This window comes from Aedes aegypti, chromosome 2 (genome assembly GCF_002204515.2).
Source record: "Aedes aegypti strain LVP_AGWG chromosome 2, AaegL5.0 Primary Assembly, whole genome shotgun sequence".
NCBI lineage: Eukaryota > Metazoa > Arthropoda > Insecta > Diptera > Culicidae > Aedes > Aedes aegypti.
The window spans coordinates 5,698,495-5,715,515 of NC_035108.1; the positions used below are offsets into that span (position 1 = coordinate 5,698,495).

A 17,021-nucleotide genomic window follows, 5' to 3' on the forward strand; every position below is an offset into this window, starting at 1 on the left:
GCGAAAACCATTTTTACAAACTGGGACCATTTTTGTAATCTAAGTCAGAAATTTCCATATAGCGTTAAACGCCTAGAGGTATGCAACGCCCTATAAATGTTCCGTAATTCATTCAATCTTGTTCGATTTATACTCCATTATCAAAGTTACCCCAAAACAGAAAACCGACTTTCGATTATTTGAAAAATTATATATCCATTCAGAATAAATCTTTTGGCAATCTATCAAGTGCAATTGATAGCTCGGATGTCAGTACTTGTTTTAAAAATATAAATTGTAATTCCTTGAAACAGCATGCATAAATATTGAAGTTTTCTTCGAAAAAACTATCGTTTTACGGTATTTAATAATGAACAAAAATATATTGCAGGGATGCCTTGTATTTAATAATTATTCATTAAACTATTGTTTTTTAATTGAAAATTTGAATGAAAAATAAACTAAAGGATCAAAAAAGATAAAAGCCTAAAATTGAAGAATCCTAAGATCTAATAATATGCTTTGAAAAGTTCCAAAATCTAGTCGATAGAGCAACAAAAGAACCAGATATGAGAAAAGTGTTCAAGCTGTTTGTGGGCCGTACGTTGGGCAGCCCTGTCTTAATCCAATGTAAGCGATTTCATTCTAAAAAAATCTGTTCTCTCCGTGACAATGATCCCACGAGAGCGGATCATTGCCGTGACCAGGATTCGAACCTGGGTTACTACGGCCACAACGTAGGGTCCTAACCACTAGACGATCACGGCTATTGAGAACTGCGAATGCACTGATGGAAACTTCCATACAATATAAATTTATTTTCAAAAATTCTGTTATATAGAAAAATACTAGAGGATAATTTTTAACCAAACAATACGAGAAGTACATGAGCTGTAGCCTAGATTATTCACATATAATAAAAAACATCCTGCGTCGGCCGGGAATCGAACCCGGATCAACTGCTTGGAAGGCAACTATGCTGACCATTACACCACCGACGCCTGTGTTTGGATTTAATTCGCTCCAAAAAATGTCTCGCTGGAATATGATTTTAATCGGGTTACAGAACCAATATGATATTTCCACATGTTTATTAAATCAACCGTATAATTTGATGCCATAAATTTGTCGTAAGCACTGGGGTGAGTTAAATCTCTCGCCGCTACACATTGGCACCAAGCCTTGGTGATGTTGGTTTTTATTGCGCTCCGTTTCGTTTATTGGGTTCACCACCAGCAGAACTCCATACAATAGCGCATACAATCTTTCAACGTTTGCTGGTATGCTCATTCGAATTGTCGTCGCCCATAGGTCCGTCTACTGGGGTTTAATTTTTCCCTGCTTTTTTCGGCTCGGAAGAGTTAATCGGCGTCATCATCTTCCTCATCGGTGCCGTTTGTATCGTGCTGACAAAATCGTGCATACACATATACAAAAGGAGAGCAAGTTTTATACAAACATATTCACGAAACACTTAATAAATCATCCCGAAAACCAGCGCCACAAGCTTCGAGCGAATGGAGCGAAGTGAACCGTCATCGGCATACCATCGCAACAAGTTGGGAAGAGCGAAAATGTGCGCGTTTCGTCGAATCTCAGAGCTATGAGCAGACGATGAGGAACAAGTTCGGACGAATAGCCCCGTAAAAGTGGGGAGATTTGCGCCTATTTTTCGGGTTATATTTGGAGAGGCACGTGGTGAAGTATAAATAGCTGCGCGAATGCAGACCGGTCTCGGGTTTCGCAGCGGTCGGTGGTTTACAAAGTGGCATGAATGGCTATTTTGCGGATAGATTATAAAGCATAATGCGATTTTATTGACGGGGGTGATGTATTGCTGTGTGAATTCGTGAAAAAGTTCATGAAATTAATATACTGTGGTAGGATATTGGAGTTGTGGGAACTACAACCATTTTTAATTGTTCTGAGCAATTTTTTCAATACCATAATGAAACCAAATTGAGATGTGGACAATATCCGGATTACTGAACAATACCTAATTATGGTATCATACCAAATATATGGGAGTTATTTTTTCTTGATCGAAGGAAACCTGTGGTTTCATATATAAAGCACTATTTTCAATCATCAAACGAATATTTGTAATTGACTCAAACTCGAGAGTTAACAAGAATGTGAAATATTATTGAATGCATTTCAATGATTGTTGGGTTTCGGTGGCGAAGAAAGAGAGGTCTTCCGAGATTTAGAATATCCGTATGTATTTGGAGATATTTAAATACCGTTTAGTCAATCTTCGTTTCTTTGTCCGTTCTATGTCCAATGTCCCTGATTAGATCTATAAGGTCTGTCTGAAGGTTATAATTTTAGTTTTAATAATTTAAGGTTACCATCAACTCTAGCACAAGTCGCATGAACTTTATCGTGATATCTTTATAGATATAAGCATGTAGTTTTAGGTAACACTGCGGAACACGTTTTTGTCTCAAACATGAAAATATCGCTATTTACTCAATTAAGGGTTGCTGAATCCATTGCCGTTTTCAAAAATATTACAGCACGTCTAGTTTTTGAGATATTGGCAGTTGAAAATGCTAAATTTGACTATATAAGTAAACTTGCATGCAAGTTTGCCAGCTTGTAAGGCAATTTTTTTGCTTAATTTACCACAGAATTAAAACTGTATGTGTATAACAATACTTATCAGCGAAGTTTATGATACAATCGATACTCAAAAGTTATTTTTTGGTGTTTTAAAAAAGTATTGTATTTCGCCATATAAGAGAAACAAAGAGTATGGAGACTGCAAGCATGTTGAACAAATCGGTTTAATCTAAATTTTAACTTGCAATTTCAACCAAATTATTTCTAAAATGAAAGTTTAAGTCCAATTTCACAAGTTTGCAGGATTGGATCACAAAAAAGTTTGATAAATTGTACTTTAAATTTCATGTAAACATCAATTGAACCAGTGTTTTACACAACTTTGGCAACCTGTAGCTAAAAATTGTGACGTGCACGGACATTTCTGAGAATGGCACCAGATTCAGCGGCCCCAAATCTACTAGTTTAATTTAATCCTTGAGACACGCAAAAATGTCATTTTTGTTACGCTGTGTAATTTTGATGATAATAGATTAAGGAAAACTGTCAATAACTAGCTTTAAGCAAAACTGCATGTGTCTCCAATAACTTTCGTTTCCACTATTCCATATTTGTTTACCATGATCACTTTCTATTCTATTCTTCTTAATTCCAAATACATGGGCAAGATGACAGAAGTCCATCGGCGCGCAACCTTATCGTACAGGGCATGATCGATAACGTTGTTAGGAGCGACACAACACCGAGGGGTTGTAACAATATTTATTTTTTTTTTGACGTAGGACTACGTCTTTGTTTTCTATATTGGGGTGCACTTTAAAAGTACGGAAAATGAGACATGTAACAAAATAAAAGCAAACGGGTCCCTGCTTTTTCCCTCAGTCTTCTTTTTGCGGTCGGACTGTGAACACCATCGGGCAAGTCATTCTCGCTTTGCTTTTGCACCCGCTTCACAGTCCAATTTGTGTCGTCGGAAGAGGAAGACGCAAGATTGATTTGCGGCGGCGATGACGATGGCTTGGGCACTTCTCCGAGCGGGGGACTACTGCCGCTCGGAGAAGCGACCAAGCCATCGTCATCGCCGCCGCAAATTTATTCGCGCTCCCAGATTTCGACTCGTGAAAAATAAATTCAGCATCGGTGAGCATCGTTTCCAGATTTCGACTTGTGCCCGGGGATCCAATACCCGTTACTGTTGTGCGCCATCCACGGACCATGGCAATCAACTGATCAAGCCCGCAGTGCTATTTATCTTTGACCGCATCGAGGCTAAGAAAGCCATCGGCCCTTGTCAGGGCCATCAAATTTGTGGAAAAGAGTTGAAAGAATAATATTTCCGACCTTATTACATTTTATATTCCTCAATCAATCTCGCAGCTTCGTACAAAATTTAATTTGTTATGAATAATTGATGGCACGACAATTTGAGACTATTCGTGGACGCTGCTGCAGTGCCGTCGGGGTGAGTGCTCAACATTTCACAACGATTGTAAACTAGAGTGGAATTTCCGACAGTGTCTTTGATTTGCCATATTTTATGAGAACACTTTGATTACGAAAATGATCACATGTAACAAAATTGAGACATGTTTAGAATGCTTTTGAAAAAAAATTCCCATTGAACAATTTTCATAATTTTGGCACCATGGATCAGAAATTTACTTTAAATTAAAGAAAACTATTGATTATCAACAGCGAACTATTGAATATTTAGTAATTGTCAACCCTTTCATTCATGTTCGACCAATTTTGCACGCGTTATCATTTTCCGCAATTTTCAAGTAATTCTTAGCCCAAAACATTATTGGCACATACCCATTTTCCAGATTGGTCGACTAGAAGAGAAGAGCATGAATGGGAGGAGTATCATCTGCTAATCTAAGGGTTTAAAGCATGCTTCCTTCGCCGGATTCGGTTTCATTCCATTTTCGCTTTCAAGCTGGCAAGAGCTCCTCCGAACCTGCTTAGCGAGGAGCACCTCGTAGCCATTTGCTGAGCTGTTGATCAGCATCTGGTTTATGAGATTTCGGCTCGTGATAAACTCATCTGTGGTGCTGTCAAGAATCAAGCCCGTTAGGCATCATTACTACTTTTATTAGACAAATCGAGCGTCCGGCTTGTGGTATCGCTCAAGATTTCAAACTTAGGCTACGTTTTCAGATTTCGACTTCAGCCGTGTGATCTAATAGCTGTTGCCGATGTGTGCCATCCACACCACGAAACATTCAACTGGTTCGTCTTATAAGCAGAGAACTTATACAAATTCCTACACTTGCATTGGGGATTCTTCGTTTAACCATGGCAATCAACTGATAACATCCTGTAGTGCGATTCATCTATGACAGCATCCGAGCTAACAAAGCCTTTGGCTCTTTTCAGGGCCACCAAATGTGTGTAAGAGAGTTAACAGAGTAATATTTCCGACTTTGTTTATCACATTGCCAAGCAATGAATAATATTTTTCTAAAATCATAAGATCAACAAAGCGATGACTAATGCTTTCGAATAACATCCTATAGACACATTGCTGTTAAATATTCTTTAATTAGAATTACTTAGATTTTGCTTCAGCATACTAAACAAGCCTCAATCCCTACTGTTCTTTCCAATGCTACCATATATTTCATAGGAGGTTACTAATATAATTTTAAAATGATCATACAACCTGAAGTGAAATTTCACATTTTCATAGATAAATATGACGAATTCATCGAATAAAGATAAAGTATATTTGAGACATGATTAAACGTACACTTGGCTGCAAATCGTTATATGCATAAATATTTACGAAAGTTTCGAGCACTGAAAACAGTATGAAGTCAAAACGAGCAACAAGAACGACATCAAATTCAGTTAAATTAATCATCATGGTCCTACGTCACCAGTTCGTATAACCCCATAGGGATGTACCCTTATAGTTTTTCGTTTTAGAATTGTATGTATTACGTTTGTCAGCCATCATCACTATTCGCACAGGATAAATATTGAATACTCAGCAGCGAAGCAGGCCTGTCCCAGTGAACACGTAATGCCAGAAGCAAAAAAAAGAAGAATTGTTCCTCAATTTGAAATACATTTTGATTTCAAAATTGTTAACACAATCGAATTTTACGTAAAATTAAAGCGATATATTTCGTCTCACATTTTATTTCATAATCAGTTCTAAGATAATCAGAATGCACTATTATCACCGAAAAGTGAACATTCGATACAATGCTCGGTTTTCCTAAGCTGGTAACATTAAACGAAGTCTTGAAGGATGCAGGCTGCTATTGAAGTATTGCATTCTAACACAAATTATGTACAATCAGTAGCGTAGCTAGGGGGTGCGGTAGGTGTGGTCCGCACCGGGCCCCGAGTTTATGGGGGCCCCCAAATGGTGAAAATATTTTCATTTGATATTATGAATTTGATTTTTTAAAAACTAACTTAAGGATCCGGTTACCGTCATTGATTTCGCAATTTTCTAAAGCAGTTTTTTCGTTCAAAATCAAGAAAATTTACAGGAAAATGTGTTCACTGTATTCTGTTCTCCAACCGAAACACAGTGAACACATTTACAGTTTTAAACAAAAAAAAAGGCTTTTGAAGTTTAGATGATAACGATGATTACAATGACGGAGCGTTGAACGTTAACAAGTAGGTAAAAATTTAGTTTGAAGGTGACCTTGATCGGCAATGTGTAGGGGCCCCATGATCAATAGTATAGTGATTAGAGTAGCCTAAATACCCATTCACAATATATTCTCGATAAATCGGTTTAATTTTGAAATTCAGGCGGATCTACCCAAATATGCGGGGCCCAAAATCGTATCTGGAACTGATTTGTAGGTGTAGGACTACATATATTTCTAAAAAAAAGGCGATTTTCATTTCAATTAAAATTGAAACAATAAACCAGTTATCATTCTCGGGACATATTTTTTTGCAAAAAGTGAAGTGTTAAAGTTAAATTTGTAGTTTTAAACATACTCTAATAATCCCTCCCCTAAATTTAATATAAAAAAGTGTTGTTCGGGACATGGTTTGTACTTATTCAGGGCTGGTAGCAGATCTATTTTTAGAGGCTTAGTCTCTATTTTAATCAAAATGGTCTCTAAAGTCACGTTTTTCTATATTCTTCTTGAAGTGAATCCTGCTTCAAGAGGTCCCAGGGAGATCTCAGAGACTATTTCAAAAGCTCTTCAGGAATTTATTTTCAGATTCCTGGAGGAAAAAATTCAGGAATTCTTCTAGTGATTGCTATGAAGATCTCTTAAGGTATAATTCTGGGATCTCGTTCAGAAATGTCTATATTGATTCCACCACCAGGTTTCTCAAAAAATCTCCAGCGTTGTTTCAAGGCATGATTAGACGGAATGGTCAGGAAATCCTTGAGCAGTACAACGCATTTACCGTTTTGCATCGAATTCCCGGACGCTTCGAAAGCCGGACACTCAGAACAATTTTAGCTATTTTTATATGCATATGTACCTAAATTTTAAATAATAATATACGAATCCTTGCCTTACTTTAAGTTCTACATGACGCAATAATTTTCATCATAGTAACCTGGTAAAATAATTGTTAAAACTTAAAAAAAACAAAGTCGTGTCATATTGAACGTTAGTTTTCGCGCTGATTAGGTCGAAGCTTAAGATTCGCCACTAGAACGAATCTTATTATTTCAGAGTATTGAAGAACGTTGAAGTGATTTTAAGCATAATAGAGCAATAATCTTGTTTAAAGTGATATTTGCAAATGGTGAAAAGTGTAGAAAGCTGCATAAGATTTCAGTATTTGTGAAATGTACCTGGTGTCCGGGTTTTGAAGCATGAAATTCTACCGTTTCGAAAGCCGGACACACTATGCTTCGAACATTCTACTCACAATGATTATTGAAATAAGATGAAAAACTTATAATAAGAGTGTTGATGACTGTTTTATAGTGATTGCAAACTATACAAAGCTTGGCAAGGTTATGGACTATGAGTGAGCGAGTGTTTAATTCAAAACAAATGGATGTTTTAGCCCTGCGCTACATTAGGGATGATGCTGTAAACATTTTACTCATTTTTTTCTCAAACAACGTGAATAAATCCATGCTGAACAAAAGCAGGTAAGGAATAAATATTTAAAGAAAGTGCTATTCAAAAATTACAGTCACCCCACGCAGTTGAATCACCCACAATTTATGAATCAGCTGACTTCAAAAGACAAAATTATTATCAAACTTATCACAAAACATCACAGAATTATTTTTACTGATAAGAAACTATGTGTAAAAATAATTCTGTGATGTTTTGTTACAAGTTTGATAATAATTTTGTCTTTTGAAATCAGCTGATTCAAGAATTGTGGGTGATTCAACTGCGTGGGGTCACTGTATATCCTTGTCCATTGGAGGGAAACATAATAAATGTTCCACTCATTGAGTTCGATTCGCGCTTCAGCTAAACTAGTTCTATTGAAAACGGAAGATACAAACCTTTCCATAAACATGAATTCTTATTGCATAGAAGAAGTACTCATATTGATATAATCAATGTTAGTTTCAATTGAATGTTATCCATTTCTGAGCACAACCTGATTAGATTAAAAATGACTTTATTATAAAGGATTTAAGCTTCCAGTAGGTGCACAGCTTAGCGTGTACTATTCTTTCTTATCTAATGTTGATATATTAGATTTAACAGTACATGCATTTGTTTTTTTTTTTTGTAATTGTATCAAATCTTCATGTTGCTTGTGGAACGTGTCAGAAAATTTTCTAACAAATATCCATTAAATTCAAAGAATTTATTGAAAGTTTTAGAGTGTCCGGATTTCGAAGCAAAACTGTCCGGGATTCGAAACATACAATAGTCAGTGTCCGGATTTCGAAGCAAAACATACCACACATTTAATGTATTTTTAGTGGTTTATATCCTGTAACTCGTTATTTTTCATGCATTATTGCTTCCAAAAGACAGTTATTCTCATACTTCAACAAAATATTTTATCGTTTAACATGAAATTCCTTGGAAAATATTAGGTTGAAGCTGTCTAGGTGCTTAGGTGTCCGGATTTCGAATCAAAACGGTATTGACTATTATGATTTTCCCAGTTGTGACTTTAGTAGATCTCCAAAATTTCCTACAGGAGCTCTTTTGAGAAAAAAATCATTCTGCAGTTCTTGAAGAAATTCATTCGAGGATTTTACAGGAAGATCTACCAAAATTTCTATGCCAGTTTTTCAAGTTATCCTTTAATTCCCTTTGGATTCCATTAAGATTTCATTCACATTTACCCTAGGAATTTCTCCTGGAATTCTTCCAGGTATTAGCTTAGCTTAGCTTAGCTTAGATTGACTACACATATCAATGGTTGCTATTCCATGATTGACCGAGGTCAGTGAAAATGCACAAAGAATCAACTAGAAGATCGGCTGGGATTGGCCATAATCTTCTTCAGTGTGCATAATTCAGTGCCTCTATTTATACATGGTCAATAACGGCGCCGGCCACGTCCTTGCAGTCAGGTGGGATTGGGGGAAGGAATGTTAGTGTGTAACCTTTGCTATTTGGAGACCGTGTTTGCCTCTGCATCTCCACAAAGGTTACTGGGAGGGATGTAATGGGGAGGATCGTTGGGTCACAGGATTCACTTTGATAAGCGATTAGACCATGATAAATAATTATTTGTGAACTATAAATATGCTTATAACAATATCTATGTAGAGAAAAATTATGCTGACACTTGAGGTGACGAACCTTTCAAAGTTTGTTGAATAAAGTGAACCTTTCGCAAGTCTACACTCGTAGTGTCGAACCATTCAAAGTTTTTTTTAATTACAAAAATAAAAGTAAAAGGAAAAAGGTGTTTTGAGAAAAAAAAAATTGGACGTAAATAATTTATGAATCAGAGTTTATGTCGACACTCACAGTGACGAACCTTTCATAGTTTGTTGAAAAATCATATTTACGTCTCACCGTTGTAACGATTAAAGGTGCAATCATACATATTTTATAGATTAGAAATAGTAGCATGAAACGAGCTCACCAATTGATCCGTCATCCTTGAGCAGCAACAATCCACTTTCAGAGAAAATATGCGCGCGACCCGAGAGGGAAAACAACTGACGACTGCTCGGGCTTTCTTGATGCACTGCCCAGGAGCAAGCGTCAACGTCGAAAGATAAAAAAGAACTTTCGAACGCGGCACTTTTTCACTTTACTCGACCGATGCGCGACATGTTTGATCCTGCCCTCATCGCCGGCCCACGCAAGAGCAAGCGTCAAGGTCGAAGGATCAAACACAACTCTGCTCTTGAAATTCTTCCAGGTATTATCCGAGAAAATATATTTGATACTCTTTCAGGAATTCCTCTTTAAAATTGATTTGATTTCTTTCATTGAAGATATGAAGCTGGGATTCTTCATGAAGCTCCTTCACAAATTTCTCTAAAGCTTCCTCTAACATTTCATGCGAAATTACTCCAGCAGTTCTTTCAAACGATTTCGCGTGTACTTTTTCGAGTAAAATCTTCATAGTTTCTTTAAAAGTTCATCTGTGGTTCCACACAAGCTAATACTACAGTCAATAATCTAGTAATTTCTATCATCTAAGGAATTTATCTTCGAAATCCTGCAAGACTTCCTCAAGAGCCCTGGAGTAACTTCAGAGAACTTTGTGGGAGTTCATCAAGGCTTACTTTCTACTACAGACATGGTAAAATCAAGCGAATTTGTAATCTGCTGAAAATTGCGGTGCGAGCGCATAAGTTAACCCCCTTCAATGGTAGTTTTTACAACACATTTTTTTGCGTGAACTTTAGAATTTATTATAAAATAACTTCTGAATTTTTGAAAAAAATAATCACAAAAGATTCCTGAAAAAAATCCTTGATCTTTTTCTAAAGATATTCCAGAAATTGATTGGGAAAATTCTTCGATGACATCTTTGGGAAATTTCTATAAGAACTTCTAGAATAATTCCTGAAGCAAACTTAGGAACAATCTCGTTAGTAATTCCTGAAGGAATTCTCTGAAAGAAATCTGAACGATAATTTTGAATGAAATTCTAGAAAACCTATGGAGAACATACTTGTTGAAGTCTTGAAGATGCTGTAAACAGGACTTTGGTACAAATTTCAAATAAAACGGTGGTAATTCACTGAGTACAATCTTGGATTACTTATGATTTTCTTGAAAAAATCTTTGATAGAAACTTCTAGGGTTATCCTTAGCAAAATTCTGCTTTTATTTTTTTAACAGAATTCTTAAGAAGTTCGTAAAAATTACAGTATGAACTTCTGAAAAAATCTGTGGAGTTCATTTTGTTTGAATTTTATTTGATGCGGCTTTGGGCAAATGTATTATTTTTTAAGGCATTTAGTAGAAAAGAGAGTGAGAGTGTAGAAAAGAAGAACTGTAGGCTCATTCATGGACATTTATGCCATTAAACTACTTACACAACATATCAATGTGAGTTCCATCATTTCAATAATTGTACAAGTTATTTTTTCATCGTTTATTTCAACAGTCGATTTTACATCAGCGCCTTACATTTAAACGGCGTTAACCTTATTTTTGGGGGCCCCTAAATCGATCTCCGCACCGGGCCCCATAAACCCTAGCTACGCCACTGTGTACAATATTTCGTTAGAATACCTGTTTTCGTTGAAGTATTCTTATTCGTTTATTCAAAGGTCCAAGCATCATCAGGTACGTTCCGGGTCATTTGGCCGAATGTCGTTTGGCCGAAATTGAAAGCAAATGTGAACTACAGTTAGCATGTATTTATTATGGATTTCCAACTTATTTCCCGCATAAACAAAAACTATATCAGTACAGTTTCCCGAAAGGTTCACAACCATTTGCAACAATATCTGAATGATTTTGGTTACAATGAAAAATAACAATATATCCACCTTACCTGAAACGTTTTTAACAATTTGACAAACGGTAAATAGGAAAATCACAATGTGGGGAATAGGCGGTTAAGTTATGTAACCATTTGAAAACGTCGATTTTCTCGAACAAAATTCCTCATCAACAGTTTTCCAAAAGGTAGATATACTGTCCATTTTTCGGCAAAATCAATGTACGCCAAACAGTGTTGATACATTTGAACCATATGTTTCTAAGGGAAATAAATAACGTATGCATAATTATTGGATTACGGTGCTTTATTGTATTTTTACCCTATCCCATTCTGTTATGTAATATAATGCAAGCACTAGGAAAATTCCTGAGGCTTTTTCTCGAGGAATTTGAGAAGAAATTCTTGAAGAATCAGATGAATAGTCACGTAATCAAACTCTTAATTTTGCACTTTTTAAAGACTCGAATTAAAATAGAAAACCAGACCCGCTACCAGCCCTGTGATGATTCAATTAAAGTTAAATATCACCTCAAGGATATTCTTTCATTCTTTCTGAAACTCGCGGAATATCGCTTTCCAATGCATCCATGTATTGATCGATTCCCTAAAAAGATAGCATCCAATAACCGGAAGCAGCGCTGCAATCACTCGCAATCTTCCACTTGTCGCCCTGGGCTGTAACCGTGAATGTCTTCTGGAAGGGTTTGGAAGAATTGTTCTGGTAGATGACCGTTCCCGAAACCTTGATGATGAACGTCAGCTGCGAGGACACAGCGTCGCCAATGATCGGCTGAGTGACCAGGGTGTTCATAATGTGTTCAAAGCGGGACAGTTCCTGGAAGTACTTCTGGATGTTGCTGATGACATCAGCAAACCGTTGTCCATGTAGAGCCGGGTCATCTGATGCCGCTTCTTGGCTACTTTTTCGTTGTACAGATTGATGAATTCCTCCTCCATCCGGCAAGCGGTATCGATTTTGGTGCGCAGTTCCTACGGGGATTGGGTTTGAACCAAACATCCAACAGATTGGCGAAATATCTTTGTACTTACTGGGTCCATCGAAGTTGTCCTTTTTTATGTGCATTGCTGTTCTGTAAACTTAATTTCACTCTAACTCGACTTTTGTAAATTAATTGCAAGCTTTAAACAGTTTCAACGGTGGAATAAGAAGTAAACAATACAGCTTGACAGTTTTCCTTCGACGGCAGTCCGACGGCGATTTTTTCTACACTCAACGCTAGATTAAATGTCGCCTACAAATACCAACAAAATGTAACTATTTGTCGAACTGTTAAAATGTAGTTCAATATTGTCAAATGCAAAAATGTGTGAGTGTGTTGCACAAATTTAAACAAAAACAATTTGCCGAATGGTGGCGGTATATTTCCACCATATCTTGCTTGAATCCATTTCCATATAATTTAACAATATCAGAGCAGTATCATATATAGTTACTGATAGGTATGGGTTGATCTTACTGTTTGAAATGGTGAACAGCTTTGAAGTCCATATGGTTATACATAAAAGCAACTATTTCTGATACATTAACAGTAACCGTTACAAGATGTTTATTGTTCTTAAAGTAAGGCAAACTGTATTTTGCTATGCGGGTTAGCTTACCCATAAAGAAGGATAAATCATCATTGACATACAAGCAGCCATGGCAGAAACTCCTCTGCGATGCAAAGATTTTGCCGTAAGTACTCAAAATTTTCAACACAGAACCTCAAGCGATTCGAGTGAGAGTGCAAAAAACGCGAGGATTTTTTCTCACGCTTCAAAATAGCTCTTGAGCGTCTCGCTCAAACAAGACAGTCCTCGGGAAGTTGTGGGAGAAATAATTTCTTACGGAATTTTACTCTGTTGTGTTTTGTGCTGCATCTCTCTCACTCATTTTCCGTCGCCTCTCTGCTTAGCATATTATCACTCCCTCGCAAAGAGGCAAAGGCAGCACGCTGCTCTAGAGTATATCGTCGAACTCTGATGATGTTGAGGAGTATTATCAAGTCTGCATACAAGTAATCCGCTCTTTAGTGTTAGAAACAGTCAGTGCTGAAGGAAGATCATCCTAAATGTAAGCAATTATTCACTTCTTTACTAGCGGTAATAGCCAATGAGAATATATACCAAGGTGTGAAAGAAGAAGCAATGGCTAGTAAGGAGAAAAAATGTAAACACAATTAACTACGTCACTTATTTACACGGCTTCTTATGGGAGCTTACTCGCTTGTAGTTATGAAACATTTTGCACCGTACACGGATGTCACGCACACTAAATGTCTTTTCCACACCTCGGTTTATATTCTCATTGGGTAATAGCCACCAGCACAGGTTTTCACATCGCGTTTGTACCGTTTTGACTCATATTCCGATATTTTCATAGGCCGAGAGTGATTTCAAATGCATCTGATAAGCATAAATTAGCTGATATTTGTGAACATTTTTATTTCTTCGCTAAGTCCAACTGTTAGCTGTTGGCCCAGTAAACACAAACTCGTATACGATAGCGCATAAGAGTACAAATGTGGAGGCGATATACGTGCATGCGCCATAAGACTGCATGCAAGATGTGCGTATATCGCCTCCACATTTGTACTCTTATATCCCATCATATACGATGGTATGCTTACTGGGGGGTGTGCCAATAAAAATGTTCATTTAAACCTGTTAAGTATTGATTTTATGCAAACATATGGAACAACATTTTGATTCAAATGCCGGACACTGTGTTCATTCTGTCTCATATACCGAAAACCTTGACCTTGATTTCGAACAGCACGAATGAATCGTATTCAAATGGTTAATTTCGCAAATATATTCATCTGAGCTAGTTTTACTGACCTTGAACTAGAGAATCATCACTACTATCATGGCTCTAAGCCATTTTGGAAGTTATCTGAAATATTAGAAGTAACCAGGGCTGGAAAGTGTCAATGTAAATAGAGAGTGTCAAGCGACTTTTACATAGACGCTTCCCTCACTGTCATCGGACGGCGAGACAATGACAGAGATTTTTTTTTTTTCAAATTCTCTTTCATTTTTTTGTCGCTACGGCTTGTGACGGTATCGTAATCTTGATTATTTTTAGTTCATTATCTGTTATGATTGCTATTTATATCGTTGGAATCATGGATAAACCTTACTTGTCGAACAAATTCACTTCCCAAAACGAAGTATCAGATAGTTATTTTAAAATCAAAACAACATTAAAAAATGGAGCTCGTGAGAGCTCCATCATTGCGACGTGACGAAATAAGTGCATGAAATATAGCTTCGTCTAGTGACAGTGAGTCGGTCATGAAACTTAACAGCCCTGGAAGTAACTCAGAAGCCAACTCCGGCATTGAAAAAGGAAAACTTGCTATGCAGTTTGAAACCGCGCATAATTTTAATTTAGGACAAGTCCAATTCAAAATCAAGTTACTCAGGGTTTCGAAAGCATTCTCAATCAGGAGAAAGTTTTCGAAAATTCCCGGGGGTCTTATTGAGAACATATGAGAAATATTATTTAAAAAATAAGAAATATGAAAGAACAATCCAAAATTTTCGGTCAAATCGCACACTTCAGGTTAATTATCAATACTCCAAGTTGCCTGTTAGTGCTGATGTTCCTCAAGGCAGTATTTTAGGGCCAATATTATCCCTTTTGGGACAAACCAGCACAATTGTGCTGTTCGGCACCCATGACATTGAATGGTTCTTTCAGCCATTGTTTACTAAACTTTTTTGATTTTGTTTTACTAAACTTTTTTGATTTTGATTATTGAATTATTATTGATACTTGTAATTAAGCACAAAAGCTTTTGTTTACATCGTGTTTAGAAAACACCAGCTCAGGGTAAACAAAATGTAAACAAAAACCATAAGAATGGAAAAAAATGTATCTGTCGCAAATTTTCAACTATTCGTTTTTTCTAGTTATGCGCTAATACGAATCGAAAGTGAAAGAGTCATTCTTTGACATGGCGAAGACCAAATGTAAATTGATTCACACAGCAAAGTTTTCTGGAGGGACAAAGTGGGACCAACACAATTGTGCTTATCCGGTCGATGTTCGTAGTGGGCTACCAATTTTCATTTTCAGTATTTTGATCAGGTTAAGTGGCTGAATCTGGTTCTAATGTCCACAATAGTGCATCATATTGCATTAAAACATGAATAAGTGATTACATACCAATCAGAAAAAAATATGTACCGTACAAAAACTATGTAACAGAAACCCATAGCTTTTGTATAAAACCTTCTTTTTATAAGTCCAGTATTATATTATATTTGTCACGAACATCTAAGTAGAACTCCACTGTGGGCCATAGTTCTGCTAGTATACATTTGCCTACGTTAGTTTTCAAAATTTTATTTCGAATCGCGCAAATGGAAATGGGATTTCAGTTTATTTGTTCTAAAAGGATTCGATTCGGTATTTGTGTTGTATGCACTTGAAAAGGAAAGTACCACGATGACTTCATGACATCAATGTCTCCAAATACTGTCTCCATCTACGCGATTCCAATTAGCGTCCTCCATGGAGGGATAGGTTTCAAAGAGCATTGGAATTAATTTGAAGCCTCAATTTTCAAGGTTTCTCCTAAGACATGATGAACCAACAATGTGAAAGGTAGTGATTGATTGATGATTTTTTTTTTCATTCAGCCTTCAACGCACACTATGTGATTTTTGTTCTGTGCGGAGATAGCCCACTGCGCGTTATTTCCGCGAGCCTATCCACATTTTTAAATTTCCCCGCAATAATATTTATTGTCTTAAATCTCCTATACAAAAGTTTAAGAAATAGTAAAAATTTTGGGGAACGTTCAAAAATTACGTCAATCATTTAGGGGAGTGGAGGTGTACGAAAGTGTGACAGTGCATGTACTAGGGGCTTGAAAAAGCGTGATAGTGAGCATAATAAGGATTTAGATAGACTTAAAAACAATAGACGTAATATTTCAATGCCCCCTTGCTTTTCATGTGTAAATCGATAATCCATTTTGGTGTTCTCCAGTGTATGCTGGTTCAATATCTGCTATAATATTTATGAAGTTGGACAACTGGAGCGGAAAAACTTTACTTACTATTTGCTTCTGAACTGCAGAGTCTTTTAAATTACATACTATTGATGTGTGCAGCCCATGCTGGTATTACTCGCAAAAATGTTGTTTATTATGGTGATCTACGAAATGCGTTTTAAACTGAGAAACTTTAAATTTTTGTAGTACTATTAAGCAATGTATGAAGTTCTAGAGTCTTTATTATCCGCTCATATAAAAGAAGAAAATGTCGTTTCGTTTCTATTACCTTAAAAAATATATTGTCCAAATCTTAAATTTCTAGACTGATGTATTAAAAATTTAAATCTGGACTTCATTGCCGTGCGCATAATGTTGCAAAGTAGCTAGCTGTATCGATCAAAGAAGTGTAGGTTCAATTCCCGCTGCAGGGTTTTTTTTCGTCATGAACGTATTACGACTGTGCCATTTGGCGTTGCATGTTTGTTAGTCCGTTGATTCGTGTGATGCTCCCTTCAAAGGTCATAATTGTACATAATGTTTTCCAGGAAACTTTCCACGGTAGGATTGACAGCTAAAAGTGCCCATGCAACCGAAACGAAAGGGAAAACAAAACTTACGAGTCAG

General features: G+C 36.6%; 1 protein-coding gene and 2 non-coding genes across 3 annotated transcripts; all 3 read right to left on the reverse strand.

Annotated features, from left to right (window-relative positions):
- Nucleotides 1-674: 674 nt before the first annotated feature.
- Nucleotides 675-746, reverse strand: Trnah-gug. The gene has a single exon. It is a non-coding gene; the product is annotated as a tRNA-His (tRNA).
- Nucleotides 747-908: 162 nt separating this feature from the next.
- On the reverse strand, nt 909-980 carry Trnag-ucc. The gene has a single exon. It is a non-coding gene; the product is annotated as a tRNA-Gly (tRNA).
- A 10,743-nt stretch (nt 981-11,723) lies between these two features.
- Nucleotides 11,724-12,547, reverse strand: LOC110676329 (NTF2-related export protein-like). Its single transcript, XM_021843803.1, has 2 exons — nt 12,439-12,547; nt 11,724-12,378 (listed from the first exon to the last, which is right to left on the reverse strand). The coding sequence occupies exons 1-2, from the start codon at nt 12,470-12,472 to the stop codon at nt 11,993-11,995; spliced, it is 420 nt and encodes a 139-aa protein (XP_021699495.1). The 5' UTR covers nt 12,473-12,547; the 3' UTR covers nt 11,724-11,992.
- Between the last annotated feature and the right edge of the window lie 4,474 nt (nt 12,548-17,021).

Bases quoted from the DNA above. Each gene is read 5' to 3' on its own strand.
- LOC110676329 (XM_021843803.1), bottom strand. From the start codon at position 12,472: ATGCACATAAAAAAGGACAACTTCGATGGACCCA. The intron at 12,379-12,438 runs GTAAGTACAAAG...CAATCCCCGTAG, and splicing joins GGACAACTTCGATGGACCCA to GAACTGCGCACCAAAATCGA.